Source organism: Chelonoidis abingdonii, chromosome 3, assembly GCF_003597395.2.
Source record: "Chelonoidis abingdonii isolate Lonesome George chromosome 3, CheloAbing_2.0, whole genome shotgun sequence".
Taxonomy (NCBI): domain Eukaryota; kingdom Metazoa; phylum Chordata; order Testudines; family Testudinidae; genus Chelonoidis; species Chelonoidis abingdonii.
Window position 1 is genome coordinate 203,412,215 of NC_133771.1, and position 18,245 is coordinate 203,430,459.

The 18,245-nt window shown below is 42.4% G+C and overlaps 1 protein-coding gene across 12 annotated transcripts in view; it reads right to left on the reverse strand.

The window, feature by feature from the left end:
- Nucleotides 1-18,245, reverse strand: part of EHBP1 (EH domain binding protein 1) — a 337,395-nt gene that overhangs the window by 238,450 nt on the left and 80,700 nt on the right. For all 12 annotated transcript variants that reach the window (XM_032763268.2, XM_032763265.2, XM_032763264.2 and 9 more), the window contains exon 4: nt 15,084-15,179. In XM_032763268.2, the coding sequence (XP_032619159.1) occupies nt 15,084-15,179 (96 nt within the window). The remainder of the gene's footprint in view (nt 1-15,083; nt 15,180-18,245) is intronic.

Genomic DNA, 18,245 nt, shown 5'->3' on the forward strand with positions numbered 1-18,245 from the left:
ACTAAAATGAAGCTTCCACCGACGTAAGTTGCCCACTACGCTGACTTGGGCCTGGTCTACACTGAGGGGGGAAATCAATCTAAGATACGCAACTTCAGCTACGAGAATAGCGCAGCTGAAGTTGACATATCTTAGTTGGACTTAGATTGACTTACTTCGCTTCCTCGCGGCGCGGGATTGACAGCTGCCGTTCTCCCGTCAACTCCGCTTCCGCCTCTCGCTCTGGTGAAGTTCCAGAGTCGATGGGGAGTGCGTTTGGGGATCAATTTATCGGGTCATACATCGATCCCTGATAGATTGATCAAAACTCGCCAACCCTTGATAACACCACCTCCACAAGAGGTGTAGTGCTTAGGTTAATGTCATTAGTTTGATGCAGTGTCAATGCAGACACTTACATTGTCTGTTACTGCCTTTCAGACTCTTCTGGCTGTCAGTCCCTGGAAGTGGACAGCCAGAGCCCTGCCCCCTGAGGCTGACAGCCCAAGCCCTGCACTGGAGCCCAAGCTCCAGCTGTCAGTGCCCCACAATGCCCCACACTGACAGTTAAATTGGTGCAAGCACTTGTTTGATTTTGCCCTGAGTGTTCAATTATGCTACTCCATACAGTCTCCAACCATTGGTCCTCCTTCTGCCTCTGTATTTATGCATAGCTTTTCTAAGTTGCAGAAGATTTAAAAACTGTCCCAAAACTTGTCAGTTTTACTGCTGCTTACAAGAACGAGATCTCAAATAGCCTAGAAAATCTGTCCCAGTTTTCATTCTGCTGAGTCCTGGGAAAGCTTTCAGCTGCATCAGAGGCACTTAGGAGATATCATTGCACTGGTTTAGACTCAGTTCACACTCAGCTTGCTTTCTTCTCAATTATATGGATCAGAAAAAAATATTTTTAAAAGGTTAGATTTTGCAGACCTTTATAGCATTAACCCCTCACAACCCCAGAAAACCTTACTGATCACAATAGTCAAGTACACTTGTCAAGTCTTGACTTTATGGGTCTTACAACTAACACATTAAAAGGTCTAGACTGCCATTTTCTCTACCACTGAAGATCACCATTGTGTCAAGACAAGCCACTGTTCTCTTCTAAATTGATACAAATACATTCGGCATTCAAAGTGCAATCCTTAACCTTTACCAGAGAATCACATTAAATAAGTGCAGCAGACTGAAGGAAGTCTCCCTTGGGGAAACAGTTATTGAAGTCCCTATAAAAAGTTTGGTTTGATTGGTAATGTTGTGGGTACTTATTTCATTGCTGCTTTGTATGAACGGTTTTCTCCAAACTTTACTCTCTTCTCCAGCACATACCTCTCTATTCTATCCCTTCTTGTTCCTTACCTGGCAGTAATGGCTCCATGGGTTTCACCACAGAACTGACACACATAGTATTTCAGGACTAAGTTTAAAAGGGAACTACTGCTTTAAAGTTCTCTGAGCTACAGCCTTCAGATGAAGTTGCTACTGCTAATTCTCTTCAAGCAGCAACACTTTAAAAGCAAATATACTTTTGGCCACTGTGTATATGTCACTGTGAATTCTTAATATTACAGTTAGTAACTAACTCTTATGTACCCAAATGAAATTTATCCTCTTTTTCCAGAGCTCTCGCAATCAGGAGAGTCTGGTGGATGATTATTGTTCCATGGCAAGCTTCAACATTTTTACCATTCTGGAGTAACAGACCAACCTCTTCATCCAGAGCACTGATACATATCTTTGTTTCAGTATTCACATGGAATCATTCTACGTTTGTTTTATAAAATAAAAACTCATTTTCACCCTAGATGTGCATGGATATTGAAGGAGCATTCTGACCTTCTTCACACATATGCATTATATCAATTTAACTACATCAGTTTAGAAATTGATTTTATTTTGCTGCAACCCCTGTGTGGGTGTTTAAGAGTACCTTATATTAGATTAAGTCGGTAAGCGAAATCAAAGTGATACAAACCTATTTGAGAGAGTCCACACAAGAGGGCTGCACTGATTTAAGTAAATCAGGTTTTAACAGATCCAGTTAACTTGGTACAACTTTAGTGTGGACATAAAGCCTGAACCAGTTTTGAAAGAACTGGGATCTAGGGCCTCTAATTCAAAAAAGAATCTGAGCATGTGCATACCTATTCAGCAAAGCACTTAACTGAACACGTGCTTAACTTTAAGTTCCAGTGGGGCTTCAATACATGTTTTAAGTTAAACATGAGTTTAAGTCCTTTGCTGAACATGGATGAAATGTGGAATTGAGAGCTAGAGGAATAAACACAAGTTCGGGGGAAAGGAACTAGTACTAAACTTTAACTCCAGCTCCATCATTGACTGTATTCCTGTTGGAAAGTCAGATAACCTCTTTGTTTGGTTTCCCCTTCTGTAAAAAGGGGATAATATATACCTCATAAGGTTGCTGGGAGAGTTAATTAGTTAAGGCTTGTACAGGGCTTTGAACACGTATTGTAAAGCAGTGAAGACATTATCAAATAACTCCAGAATGATGCTGTGGGGCATCATTATACAGATTAGATTATTGTATTTTGTTTAATTATAGTTAACACATACTTTTCAAAATCTGCATTTGGGTCTGACATGAGGAGGAGAAAGAGGCTGGCCTAAACTCAACACTGACGGGTCTCTCTATAACTTTACAGTCTAACAATTAATGTAAAATGATTAAAGATATTCTGTTACTCCTCAGTATTGAAATATTACATCACAATTAATGAAGGTGGAAAAAAGCATACCACCAATAAACGACAGTGCTTATAAACTTAACAGTTTTACGATAAGCACTGTTTGCTCATACTAGGAGTATTTAAAAACCAAGCAAAACATGCCTCTACAACTGTTAATAACAGCTCTTATTAAGATGACTGTAAAAACTGGTTTAAATTATGACTGATTATGAAACAATCCAATAATTAAAATTCCACTTGGCCTTACAAAGAATCCGAAAGCAGGTTTCAGTTTTCTCCCTATATTCAGCAAGTAATTTAGCATCCTTCTTCAAAGTGAAAAGGGTGTGAGGAGAAAGGGATTTCCTTGTCTCGTAAGTGAAGCTTTCTCCCATTATGAACCTTTCTGGGTGCTGCTGAAGCATATCTACTAGGATTATTTACAGTGAAGAGATGGGAGGTGCCAGAAGTACTGTGGTTTCACGGTGTCCTTGCATAATTCCATTATTCTGTGCAACACTATATATCAGCCTAAAGAATGGTTTCAACTTATACTATATATAGTTAATACAGGCTATTGGCATCACCATAATTTCCACTCTCAAGGATAGGAGAGAGAGGAATTCAAACCAAAAAAAAAATTAAACCAGTTAAATGGACTATTACAGTATGAGAGCAGGTTCAGAAGGTGCATGTTTCTCCCAAATTTAAAGATAAACACAACTCTACATCATGGGGTGCACAAAGCATACGAGGAAGAGAGGGCTTTGTGAACATGGATTAGTCTCTTGCTTGGGACACTGTTTATCTAAAGCCATATTTTCATCAGCAAATTGAGTCTTTCTGCTAAGGAGAAAATGGCCTAAGAAGAATTTAAAAGACTTAAATGAGAGGGATAATCCTTTTTTATTAGGCATTTAGTTCCCAGATGCATGCACTTTTTTTAGCTGGTGCACCGTGTAATAAAAAGAGAGAACTCTTGTGCCCAATACATGCATTGGAGAGGGCAAAAGGGAACAGAGATGGCGAGAGCAACAAATATATTTCCCCCTCAGCATCGTCCCATTTGAAAAATTAACATTATAGGCTTTAGCTTCAGCAGCCAACAGCTATAGATTACCCACACAGTCATTCACACTTGTCCTGCTGTCTTTGTCATGAGGCTACTTCACACTTCTCCTCCTGACTTACCCCCTGACTTCAGAAGATCCTGACTGCAACTTACCATATCATCTTAAATTTAAAATACAAATGTGGAGCTCTAAAACAGCTCCCAATTCAGTGTTTTTAAATCAAGCTTAAGTTTAACGTAGGCCACCTTACACCCACTCCGAGCGCACACCATCCATTACTACATTGTAACATGATCACCTTATACTAAAGCCTCCCTTCCAGTGAGCTGGGTAGAAACAGCTTGTGTTTGGCCTGTGAAATCAGATGGTAGCACTTGAGTCAAAGTGTTAAGAGCTGTACTCTGAATTGTCTGCAGTGAGGGAGAGATAGCTCAGTGGTTTGAGCATTGGCCTGCTAAACCCAGGGTTGTAAATTCAGTCCTTGAGGGGGCCACTTAGGGATCTGGGGCAAAAATCAGTACTTCGTCCTGCTAGTGAAGGCAGGGGGCTGGACTCAATGACCTTTCAGAGTCCCTTCCAGCTCTATGAGCTAGGTACATCTCCACATACTATTTTAATTATTATAAGACAAAGGCAAGACAGGTGTAACGCCTCTGCCCACCCCCACTTCTGCCTTTGAAAAATCTTCCCATTCAGAACTTCTCTCCCAAGTTCTCCCACAGCCCCTTCAGCTGCAGAGAGCAGCATCAGGAGCAGCTCTGTGAGTGCTCCGAGCTGAGGAATGACAAAGCATCACAGTAGTCTGTCCTCCTCCCCTGCAGCAGCAGTCTGCCTGCTGCTGTGGTCCTAGTGCCCGGCAGAACAGAAGCATTCCAATGATTTGCTCTTTGTTTGTTCGTTCCCCAAACTGGAGCAGTACTTCCCGGAACTTTGAAAGGAGAAGGACACATGCCTGCAGGGCAGCAGAGATCAAAACACTGAGCAGAGCAATCAGGCCAGGCACTGTGAGATACTGGGGGAAGCCAGTCCTGTCGATAAAACAATCAGCAGTGTCTATATTGGCTCTTTGTCGACAATAAAGGGAGGCGGAAAGACCAAAGTCTCTCCTAGGGGGTGGAAGTTTTTTATTGCCAAAACTGGCTGTTTTTCACGACAAAAGTCCCATTGTAGTGTGTACGCTCTTGCTGTTTTGCTGCCAAAAGGCAATTTTTCGTGACAAAACTTGGTAGTTTCGACAAGGCCTGAGACCCTATATCTGTATGATAAACCATACGTACCGCTGACCAAAAAAAGAAAAAAATACCACCATGATAGGAATGAAGTCTATTCCTAACCAGAAAGAAAGTAGTTTTTCCACCAAAGTATTATTTTGGTTCTTAAGCCTAGGAATAGTGATATTGTGGCTTAAACCCTCACAGTTCTTCATAAATAGTATACTCATACAGCTCTTGCGCATGTGCCTTACATGACATTGAATATATATGGAAGTGATTTAAAATAAGTTTAACCTGTATTACATAGTGACCCTAAAAAAGAACTTCTAAGGTGAAACCACAGAAATATGATAAAAACATAAGCCAAGAAGCATCTCCCGTTCTACAAAAGCATTACAAATCACAAAGGTAAACAAAATGGATTTATTATTTTACAATACTTCTTTCTTCCCATTTTGGTTGACAATTTCAAAACATAACTGAGATAGAATTGTAGAGTATGCTAAAGAAAGAAGGCCATCTTACAGAACAGAAAGAAATTTTTATTTAAATTAGCTAGCAGGACAGGAACTAGAAACAGTTGCGAAAGGTTGATGAATTTATATTTCAGTATCATATTTCCATTAAACGGCTCAGAACATGATAAAGCTTCATCATCAATCCAAAAATTAATTTGATGAGTATCTTTTGAAATGGGAGTGGGAAGGAAGAGGTATCTCCTTTTCGATAACAGCTGTGCATGTGTGTGAAATACAAACATAATGTAGGAAACAAGCTAATAGTACAAAATAGAGACTTTTAGACAACAAAATGTCATGTCTCGACTAATCACATACACTTTACGTGTAAGTTCTCAAGTATACACTGGTGACTACTGAAGAGGATATTCTTAACATTCTCATCAGTACTTGAAGCCTAGACTTCTCTACTAATCCTACCAGTAACACATTTCAACAGCCACTTCAAATTCAGAGCCACTACCCTGCGTATCATTTCCCAAAACACATGGCTGTCTATTTTGGAGTCTGTTCTATTCCTGCACTACTGTTTCAGATCACCGCTTAACAAACAGCAGCATTGTGTTAGTACATTATCTCTGATTCTTATAAAGCTCGTAAGAGCAACATGCTCAGACAATATACTTTGCCAACATGGATATAAAGCCAGCAGTTTGCCTGTAATCTTAATACTTTAATCAACACAAACAATTGCTGTTTGTTATAAGACAGGGCCACACTGAATATACTCATGCCAAGTATTAAATCTATACAGACTCTCCCTTCACACTGAGTTCTTTTTTAGTGAATCTTTCACTTCCACTAAAGAGCTGTTAAGACAGCCAATAGTTTTTTGATCCTTAGGACTTCAAGTGTTATAGCCTCCATCCTTCTGGTTAAGGACCAGATAAACATGACTGCCTTCCAAATCAATTAATCCACTCTAACTGTCCAGAAGGATTGTTACTGTGTGACATTAGGCACTTCCTTTTTCACTTCTCCACCAGCCAGCCAACCCATGGGGTAAGTGTGATTCCTCTGCAGCACTTCCTGACTATCCTAGCCCAGGGCTGGTCTACACTGTGGGGGCGTATCAATCTAAGATACGCAACTTCAGCTACGTGAATAGTGTAGCTGAAGTCGAAGTATCTTAGATGGATTTACGTCGGGTCCTCACGGCGCGGGATCGACGTCCGCAGCTCCCCATGTTGACTCCGCTACCGCCGCTTGCTCCAGTGGAGTTCTGGAGTCGACGGGAGCGTGTTCGGGGATTGATATATTGCCTCTAGATGAGACGCGATACATCAATCCCCGAAAAATCGATCGTACCCCCAGAGTAAGAGAGATTGGGAATCAAATGCTAAACTCCCACATGGCAGCATACAGCACTACCACTTACCTAAGTTCTCTTTCTACTACTATAGAAGAGATTAAAGATTTTTTCCCCATTTTCAAGGGCCTGTACCTTATCTGTTTTAAAACATATTTTATGGTGTTTATCGGATACAATTTTTTAACTCATATGTAATTTTCTTCTTGGGGGTGGGTCCAGAAAGAAATAAAAAGTATGGAAAGTTAAACTAAAACAGCTTTAAAAATGGATCAGTTGATTTTTAGTGCTACAATGCTAACCGAGACAGGCCAAAAACACATCGAAGTTTAAAAGTCACTTTCTTCATGAGTTCTTAGGAAAAAGCAGCCCTTGTTCCCAGACCATAATTGTGAAAATAATGGAGGCAGGGGAGGGACAGGGAAGAGGAGGAGAATGACTATGCCCTCTCCTTCCTGGCAGGTGAGACCAGGATTACACTGTCCCCGGAGTAAGGGTGCTGTTTTCTTTGGCATAAAATTTATGTTTAGCGCTCTTAGGCATAAGACAAGGTTTAATTACATTTGCTTACTGATTTAAAAAAAAAAAAAAGTCAAGTAACAGGGATCAAGTCAATATATCTGAATTTTAAAAGTCGCGATTCTCACTTATACAATTAGTACTCTGGAAGTGCAGGAGGGCATTGAAATGGGTATAACTGTTATTTACACTCACTTTATGATGACTTTATATTGCCAGACAGGGCCAGAATTAGGGGCAGGCGAACCAGGCGATCACCTGGGGTGCCGGGCTTGGGGTTCTATTTTTGCTGTTAATAGAATGTTTGAAGTAAAACATTTCACTAACCTCCTAGAATGTTCTGGACCTTTGTAGAATTTCATGGAACCTTCCAGACTTTCTGAGAATTACATTTTCCTTGAACCTCCTAGAATGTTGTCAGTCATGCCCTCATGCGTACACAAGGGGCAGGGTGTTACCAGTTAGTCAGTGAAATACAAGAACAAAGTGAAGTGAGAGCCCACCTGCGATATTGTGAACCTAAAAAGATGCCCCCCCAAAATAGCCTTTAGCAGCTCAGTATGCAATTGAGCTTTTCACTTCGTAATCTAGCTTGCAGCAAAGAGCAAATTTGATGGGAAAATATCTGAAGACAACACAACATAGACCGGGCTTTAGGCAGTAGCAATCCTCCCAGTGTAGAAGAAATTGAGGTGCAAAGCGTAAATGATGGAAGTCCTATTACTAAAGAATTAACAGATTTACCTGAAGATAAGGAATGGAAATGTGAGGAAAGTAATGGAGACTTGTCCAATTTTCCTAGTGGCGTAAAGGAAACTGTGGCTCACATAAAAAGGAGAGTAAAGACAAATAAAAATCTAGTTTACATGAAAAGGAGAGAAACGATAAAGAAGAATCCCTTTCGCATGACGACAGAAACAGCAGTGAGAAAAGCTGCACACCACAAATTGCTACATCAGATCCTGCTTTATGGCTGGCGATCCTAAATTCTGACAATATTAAACAAACAATTTTGAATGGACTGGACAAAATCAAGGATATGACATTTCCAGTAAGTGAGCAGAAGCGACTCTTCTCAAAGTCACACTGTGAATAAGTGCTCGAGAAACTGAATTGGCGTTGGCTAGTTCACTCATAACCAACTGACAAAGTGTTCTGGTTTTGTCGCAAAATACTTGGCAAGAATGCCAAATCGTTGCTTGCACTATCTGGGTACAATTACTGGCATAAGTTAGATGATGCGCTGAAGCAAGATGAAAAGTCGCCCAGCCATTTTACAGCCCACTCCAAACGGATGGAGGTCGAGTCCAGACTCAAGCAGAATAAATGCACAGATGCAGAAAACCAGCACATTATTAACGTAAAAACCCAGCATTGCAGGAATGTGCTTGAGCATCTGACCTCAAATTACCCTCTTCCTTGCAAAAATAATTTGGCTCTCTAGGGCTCCTCAGATAAGTTGTTCACTGAACATAACGGTAATTACCTTGGTTTGGTAGAGCTCCTTGGGAAATACGATGACGTCATGCATGAGCACCTACATTGAGCAGTTCATAAAGAAGCTATGGAGCAAAACAATTCAGAATGAAATGACTGACCTTATGGCAAGGAAGGTGCTTGATAGCATATTGATACAGCTTGGCAAAGCAAAGTACTGCACTGTAATAACAGACTGCACTCCTAACATTAGTCACAGTGAAAAGATGTCATTTACAGTAAGATTTGATGACAATGAGGATGGCTGTATCCAAATAAAGACATACTATCTGTTTCCGGTCTGTGGATGACAATACTGGAAAATGTCTAACAGAACTGTTTATGAATGTTTTGAATGAGAATAAAATAAACCTTCAGGATTGCTGCGGCCAAGGCTACAACAATGGTACAAACATGAAGGGAAGAAACAGTGGCATCCATGAAGGATCCTTGCGCTGAATCCAAGAGCTTTATTCGTGCCTTGTGACTGCCATTCCCTCAACCTGGTTGTGTCAGATGCAATGTCATCTTCTTTAGATTCAGTATCTCTCTTCAAAGTACTGCAAAGGATATATGGCCTTGGCTATACTTGCAAGTTGCAGCACTGGTGAGGGGGTTACAGCGCTGCAACTTACTCGGTGTCCACACTTACAAAGCTCAGCCAGCGCTGCAACTCCCTGTCTGCAGTGCTGGTTGTACACCTGGGTCCGCTACGGGAGTACAGCCTCATGCAGCGCTGCTCATCAGGTGTGGACACTCACCAGCGCTTTTATTGGCCTCCAGGGTATTAGGACTTATCCCAGCATACCTTTCAGCCTCTCTGGTCACGCTTAGCACTCCACTGCCCTGGGCTCAGGTGACCCGCCCTTTAAATGTCCCGGGAATTTTAAAATCCCCTTCCTGTTTGCTCAGCCCAGGCGTGGAGTGCAATCAGTCAATCAATCAACTAGTGACCATGCCTCCACACCCAAACGGAGCCCCAGCATGGAGCACTGCCGAGCTGCACGGATCTCATCAGTGTTTGGATGAGAGAAGCCAGTCGCAGCCCCCGGGGCTTGGTAGTGAGGAACCAGCAAAGGAGCCTGTTCCCGGTAAGAAGCTTTTATAAGGATGGAAATGTTTTGGGAGCAGGGGGCTATGGCTGCCTGCAAGCATGCCTAGATGTGGAATAGCCCATTGATTTCCCTGTAGCTGCTCTTTGCTTCCCCAAGTCACAGAAACCCCATGGGTTGCAGAGACAAGCAGCCCCCCTTCCCCTTCCCCTGTGAGCCGCGTGTGCAAGATGCCTCTGAGGAGTACCTGCTGTGGCAGATGTGGGTGGAGGGTTCAGTTTTATTTCCCTGTAGCTGCTCTCTGCTCTCCCCAAGTCACAGAAACCCCATGGTTGCTGAGACAAGCGCCCCCCCCCCCTTCCCCTTCCCAGGTGAGCCGCGTTTGTGCAAGATGGCTCTGAGGAGTACCTGCTGTGGCAGATGTGGTGGAGGTTCAGTGTTATTTCCCTGTAGCTGCTCTCTGCTTTCCCCAAGTCACAAGAAACCCCACTGGATTGCAGAGACAAGCAGCCCCCCCCCGCCCCTTCCCCTTCTAGGTGAGCCGCATGTGCAAGATGGCTCTGTATTTCCCTGTAGCTGATCTTAGCTTTCCACAACTCACAGAAACCCCATGGCTTCCAGAGTCAATCATTCCTCCCCCTCCCTTCCAGGTGTGCTGTGTATGCAAGATGGCTCTGTGTTATTTCGCTGTAGCAGAACCAATCAGACCCCCGCTTCCCTGTGAGCAGCATGTGTCGAAACTCACCATGTCAATTGTATCAGCAGCGCGTCCAGTCTGTGCTATGGTCACAGTGTGTGTAAATGATGCTACAAATACTCTTAAAAACAATGCTGCCTTCGTATTAACAGTTTATCTCTGGTTTTTTAAAGTGACCTTAAGTAATGCTCCACCAGCGCAGACTTCTGAAAGACTGCGAACCTTAAGAAAAAAAACAAAGAAAGACATGCTGAAAGCAGTAATGAATGTGTATTCCACAGAAAATAATAAGTTACAAGAGTGGAGGAGAAACAGAGCCTTAAAAGGAGGAAGCTGCCAAGAGAACACAGATCGGCTGCTAAGCCTCATGGAACACCACACAGACCTCATGCAGTCAATGGTAGACATGCAGGCAGAGCATTACCATGGCTGCCTCACCCATCCCAAAACTCACCCATTGTGCCCCACTGTTTCCCCAAAACACCCTTCTCCAGCATCCTGGTTCTTACACCACCACCTGCCCCAACACCAACAGGTTCACCTCACAGCCCTGATAACTACGACCCTTACCCTATGCACTCAACCCCATCACCATGCAGCATATTAATCCTCAAGTGCAGCAGGCAGTGCAGAGCCCTCAGGAAGAACATATTCAAACCTGTGACTGTACTGCTCATCACCATACCTCCCTTCCTGTTTTATGTACTGTATTTTTAATAAAGGATTTATTGTTTTAAAACAGTTTTTATATACAGAAAGTTAACATACTGTACCACAAGTGAAAAATAGGCACTGCAATAATTGCAACCACTGCAGGTAACTGCTGTGGGCACTGCACTAAACTGCTGTGGAAGGCACCCAACATTACTGTTGGCTTTCAGCCTCAAAGTGCTCCTTAAGCATCCCTAATCCTTAAAGCACTGTGCTGGGCATCTTTAGTAGCCCTGCTCTTTGCTGTGCAAATCAGCCTGCAGGCGTTGAACCTCGAGGTCCATTCATCAATGAAGGTTTCACCCTTCCCTTCACAAATATTATGGAGGATACAGCACGCGGTTATAATCGCTGGATGCTGCTTTCCCCACGTCTAGCTTCCATAGAGACTTCTCCATCTCCCCTTTAAATGGCCAAAAGCACTCTCCACAGTCATTCTGCACCGGCTCAGCCTGTAGTTGAACCGGTCCTTGCTCCTGTCAAGCTTCCCTGTATACGGTTTCATGAGCCAAGGCTTAACGGGTAAGCAGGGTCTCCAAGGATCACAATGGGCATTTCGACGTCCCCCACTGTGTTTTCCTGTCTGGAAAAAGTCCCGCCTGCAGCTTCCTGAACAGGCCACTGTTCCGAAAGATGCGTGCATCATGCACCTTTCCAGGCCATCCTGTGTAAATGTCAGTGAAACGCCCACGGTGATCCACAAGCTCCTGGAGAAACCATAGAAATACCCCTTCTGATTAATGTATTCGGTAGCCAGGTGGGTGGTGCCAGAATAGGAATATGCGTTCCATCTATTGCCCCTCCACAGTTAGGGAAACCCATTTGCGCAAAGCCATCCACAATGTCCTGCACATTCCCCAGGGTCACGGTTCTTCTTAGCAGGATGCGATTAATGGCCTGCAACTTGCATCACCACTATTCCAACGGTCGACTTTCCCACTCCAAACTGGTTTGTGACTGATCGGTAGCTGTCTGGAGTTGCCAGCTTCCAGACTGCAATAGCCACGCGCTTTTCCAGGACAGGGCAGCTCTTAGTCTCGTGTCCTTGCGCTGCAGGGTTGGGGCGAGCTCAGCACACAGTCCATGAAAGTGGCTTTTCTCATCCTAAAGTTCTGCAGCCACTGCTCATCATCCAGACTTACAGGACGATGTGATCCCACCACTCAGTGCTTGTTTCCCGAGCCCAAAGGCGGTGTTCATGGTGCTGAGCATGTCCATTACTGCCACAAGCAATTTAGTGTCAGGCGCGTCAGGCGAATCTATTTCATCATCGCTCTCACTGTCACTTTGAGCATAAGGAATAGCTCCACTGCCAGACGTGATGTGCTGGCAACATTCATCAGCAATGTCCTCAGCAGCTCGGGCTCCATTTCTCTCTGAAATCACGCGACAGATTCACAATGGCACCACGGCTGAAAAGGAAAGTGATGCACCACGGGTGGTTGGAACAGGAAGCGGAATGACCCCACCCTTCGCCCCCTTCCACCAACACCGCGACAAAATGGGACGAGGTGCTCTGTGGGATAGCTGCCCACAATGCACCACTCACAACAGCGCTGCAACTGGTGCAAGTGTGGACACACTGCAGCGCTGGCTGTACACAGCTGTACGAGCACAGCTGTAACTACCAGCGCTGCAAAACTGTCAGTGTAGCCATACCCTATGTCTGTGTTCAGCATAAACTATCAGGTGGAAGATCCTCATGGACAATTCTACAAATCTCACCATGAAGCCACTAAGTGACACTCACTGGCAGAGCCACACTGACAGCATTAGGCCAGCAAGGTGCTGAGTGACTGAGGTTTACAATGCCCTGATGGAACTGGTGCAGTTAAGTTAAGCTGAGGCCGGAATCCAACATGAGGTTCAAAGTCTGGAAAAACAAATCACTGACTTGAAACTTCTCATCTAAATTATGATTTGGCACAATATCCTGTTCCAAGTAAACACAGAAAGCACTGCATTAGAAACTCAGTCAATGGACATCACAAACACTACTAATTTAATGAGAAGCTGCCTTGATTTCATTGTGGCCTACAGAGAGAATGGATTTGAAGATGCGTACTTTGATCATAAAAAAAAAAAAAAAAAAAAAAAAAAAAAAAAAGGGAGGGGGTCAGAAAACTTAGGAGTTTGAGCCCATCTTCAAGGAAATTCGCGTTCATTGGAAGAAGAGACAGTTTGGTTATAAAGGCAGAGATGAGGTGATGGAAAGATTGGAAGAAAATTCAATTGAGACTTTTTTTTTTGCTCGCTCATTTTCAATGGACGCTTGAGCAGTGTCAATTGAAACAAAGTTTGGACGAATGAAGCATCACGAAAAGACTTGGGGTTTTTGTATGCCCGTAGTAAGCTGCTGGCGGACAGGAAGACACTCTTGAGCAATTATACGGACCTGCACTGGACGCTGACACATGGGGACTGTTCAGACATCAATGATAAAGACATCTGTGTCGAATTGGACAACATCCATCACATTTGCGACAGAGGAAGGACTCTCCACTCCAAGTTCTACAATACATTCATGATGCAGAGCTGAAAGACACTTCTCCTAATGTGTGGAGAGCTTGGAGGATTCTGCTCACGCTGCCAGTCACAACTGTGGATGGTGAGTGCAGCTTTTTGAAGCTCAGGCTTATTAAAACATATCTTCAATCAATGATGGTCAAAATGGCTTGAAAATGCCACTCGCCAGTCTTTGGACCTCCTTGATGTTGTGCTTCAGTTTGCGAGGGCAAAGGCAAGAAAAGTGACTTTTGGAACTAAAGAACTAGGCTTAATATTCTAAGGCTGTCACCTACTATAACACTATTGAATACTGGTCCACGCAATGTTGGTGAATCGTTCAGTTTCTTCATGTTAGTACATTTCAGTTATTCTTAAAATTAAAAAGTTCCTATAAGCTTATAGGAAATTATTTTTTATTTGTTTATATATGGCATGAATAAATACAGATTTACAGACCCTAGCATGCAAATTTTCCATCTTTTATGACAGGGATATGATAGGGATAAATCACGCATGCAAATCATGCATCAAAGTCATGAAATGCAATAAAAAAATAAGATATTGAAAAGTTTAACAAACGGATGAGGGGCGCCAAAGATGCTTCTCCTGGGGCGCCATTTGATCGAGGGCTGGCCCTGCTGCCAAAGCACCATACAGGGGCCTCAGTGTAAATACCAATTTGGACTAAATGTACAAAAACTGGTAAGAACACAGATTCACTGTAATAAAACCATTTTGAAATACTAGATCAAATGGCATTTCTTTAATTAGACCACACAAAGACCTAAAATTCTCTCTTATTCATATTTTCCCCCCATCAACGTAGTTTTCTTTTCCAGCAATTAAACAAGCACTGTGACATTTTTATAACATACTTGAAATGCAGTAATATTTGGAGATAGATTCTGTTTCAGAATAAATGTAATGAGGAAAACAAACAATACAGCCCACAGTCAAGACACAAACTGTTTCGACTCCTACCAACTTAGTGTTTTTAGGCAAAACTGACTATTCTGTATTTCAGTTGTATGGAAAATTAGACTGACATTCTGAAAGCACATAAGCATGTACTTAATTTTATAGACGCAAGCAGCCCTGAGGAGTTCAACGGGACTATTTGAGTGTGTTGCTAAGTTAAGAACATGGCTAAGTGTTTGCAAGGGGTCTTAATTCTCTCTCTTACTTAAACTGTGAACTTGTAGGTATGCAGAGAATGACTTGACAAGAACTGCAGGATCAGGCCCCATGAAAGAAGGCGTTTGTGCGTGTAAGTTTTCAGGAAATATTATCTTACACCTTACAAAATGAGTTCAAATGAAACATTAAAAACCTACCTTAAAAAGTGTCACAGTGATTTCAATGTTTTCAGGAACAGGCCACACCACCACACCACGGTATGGATTTTTAATTCCAGGTTGCCAGCTATGGGCCTAAAGGAAGAAAAGAAACAATAATTGAGTCAGTCAATCATAAAAGACCTGCTCCAACTCCCCTGGAAGTCAGCGTGTGCATGCATGCGTGTCTACTGATGATTAGGTCCAAAAAACCCTGCTTTCCTAAATTTACGATTCTATTAAACACAGTAGGACAAACCACTGAGAACAGAAGGAACTCACACCATTGATGGGGGTTACGCAGTCACACAAGGCTCACTCTAGCCAGGTGCTGAGTGCTCTGGTCCTGATCTTGCAAAGCAATTAAACACAATGCTTACATCGGGGCCAGAACATTGAGCACCCTGCAGGTACAAGTTCATAAAATGGTGAATACAGACCTTTAGCATATGTTTCAGATGATGGAATGTTTTCCTTTAAAGCAAATAATTAAGATTGGCTATTGTGCCTGTTCAGTAGTCATATTTAGATTTTAATAAAACTGATTTCTTTTTGTTTTATTTGAAAAAAAAAATAAAGCACCGATTTATAGTACAGACTAAATGCCTCTGAAACATTTAAACCTATAAAGAATTAACATTTAACTACCTATAACTAAAAGAAGTGACCAGGATAAAATGAAGTAAAAAGAAATTAACTTTAATAAGACCTGAGCAAATCACTCCAACCTGTGGAGCTCCATACTTTCCATTAAAACAGTGAACACTATGAACCGTGAATTTCAGAATCTGGTTCTGTTAGTATGGAGGAAAATTTTAGATAACTATGGAAATATAAATATAATATAAGGGGATGGCTGAATAGCATGGCTGTTTCTAACTACCCGTTTTTCTTATTTTGAGAACGTTATAAACGATGGTTATTTGCATCAAATTAACTGAGTTTTTAAATTCTACAGTATCAAGCATTGTTCATTTTAGTTATATGTTCTTTGCAGCTTCCAGCATTTCAGTGTATGATTTTTATAACACTATTACTAGCATAAGGCTAACGTAACTTGGATCCCAGGAACATTAAACTCAAGTATAATTACCCTGGTTACACACATTTGGAGATAGGATGGCGTTACTAAGAGTATACATTGGTTTTGTAGCAATGAATTGTTGTTATGGTGGCACAATCTCGTTTGCCGTGTCAGCAAACTATAATTTTCAGGAGAGTTTTAAAAGGTCTCTTCTGGGTTAAAATTTAGCGCAGATACCCCACCGCAAATTTAGCCAGCTGCCCAATGGCCAGTTTTAACTACAGAATTCAATACATCCTGGTGGGAAAGATAATGATTGAAAAGCATCCTCAGTTAGTAGGAGAAGGAAACTAATTCACTCCTCCTGTGCATTATAAACAGTGCTTCATCTTACATGATAGTCACACACTTGGCAGCCCCATCACGCATTCCTGCAGCCTACACAGACCCTCACACATCCAACTTCGTTATCCAAAGGAACTGTAATAGTTCCTTTAGGCCACCAGAGGCCACTAAGTTGCCACTACTAAAGACAGCGTATCTGCCTTCTGACTCCGTTCCCTCTGTTGATTCCCTGCTGCGTGGAGCCACAAGAGAAGTGGCAGCAGCTTCTAGCAGGGTGTGGGAGAGAAGGTCAAGAGATTGAAGGGGAAAATGGAGGGAGTATCTAAGAATAAAGTCCTGCAGGGAGTCATTGGTAGGATCCAGCTTGTTTTCCATGCTGCCCAAAGCTATTTATCTTTGCAGATATATTTATAACATTCTTGTTGTCCTGTTACTTTCATTCACTCCTACAGAGTTGCTGATGTTTACAGTTTTATCCCAAGTCTCGTGATAGTTGGTGTTTTTCTGAAAGCCCCAGATACTGCAGGTATCTGATTAGGTGAGAATCTCAGCTTTCATTTAAAAAAGGAAGTTTCTCATCCTCATGATTGCAAAGTAATGCTTGAAAATATGTCCCAACTGCACCCTCAAGGCCGAGAAACCAGACGGCAAATAAAATGAACCCAATGTTTTGTTTTGTTTTGTTTTTTAAATCCCATGAATTTTAAGTCAGCCTCATGATTTTTTGGGCCTGACCCATGTTTTTTGAACACTTGGGGTTGGTAATAGTGCTCCCATTTTTATACTGTAAAAACATTTTGTACATACAATCAAAAAACAAGCATTCTATGATGCAGCAGAATTCTGGGTATAGGGGGATTCACTAGTCTCCTCTCCTCATCAGACTAGTTGGTGAAACAGTAAAAAATGGAGAATCCTAAAACAAATCAACATGCATTACTGCTCCCTGACATGCATGTTATCAAAAGTGGAGAGTGGGAGACTGAAAGTCCTACCTCGTGAGCTTTCAAAGCAAAGCTATCCCCTTATTAGCTGCATTATGTTATCTGCCCGTTTGGCTTTTGAATATAGGACCCAGGCAATATGACAGGCAAGGATAACCTCAAACAGGGGGAGGCCTATTAGTTAATAGAGAATACTATGAGTACTTAAAATTATCATTAAGAGTAATACAACATAACGTTATTTCTCAGACCAAGGGTCCCTATATTGAGGGGGTCTTTTGGGGGTGGGGGGGGTGTACCCTTACAGACTCATCGCGTAGGCATACAGCTATAGTGACTACATTTTAATTCATCATCCAAAAACACAGGCCTTTGCTTTGGCAAACGGGCAAGATTTTGCCACCTACACGCTGTAAACATGCCAACAATCCCAATATTACTCACTGTTCCCATGTTCTGGATCCTGACCAGCTCTCTCTTTCTCTCGTAGCTGGCTGCTAGGCCTGAACATTATGTTTCCTCTGCAATTATAACCTCGAGCCACAGTTTCCACTATACGGTGCCTTCCAGACTCTTTTTCCTCCTCCCCTACACAGCCTCCTTCCCTTTCTGCATCTTTCACTTCTTCTCTGTTGCCCTGGCTCTGATGCAGCCTAGATGGACACAAAGGGTATGTCTACACTACAGGATTATTCCAATTTTACATAAACCGGTTTTGTAAAACAGATTGTATAAAGTCGAGTGCACACGGCCACACTAAGCACATTAATTCGGCGGTGTGCGCCCATGTACCGAGGCAAGCATCAATTTCTGAAGCGTTGCACTGTGGGTAGCTATCCCGTAGCTATC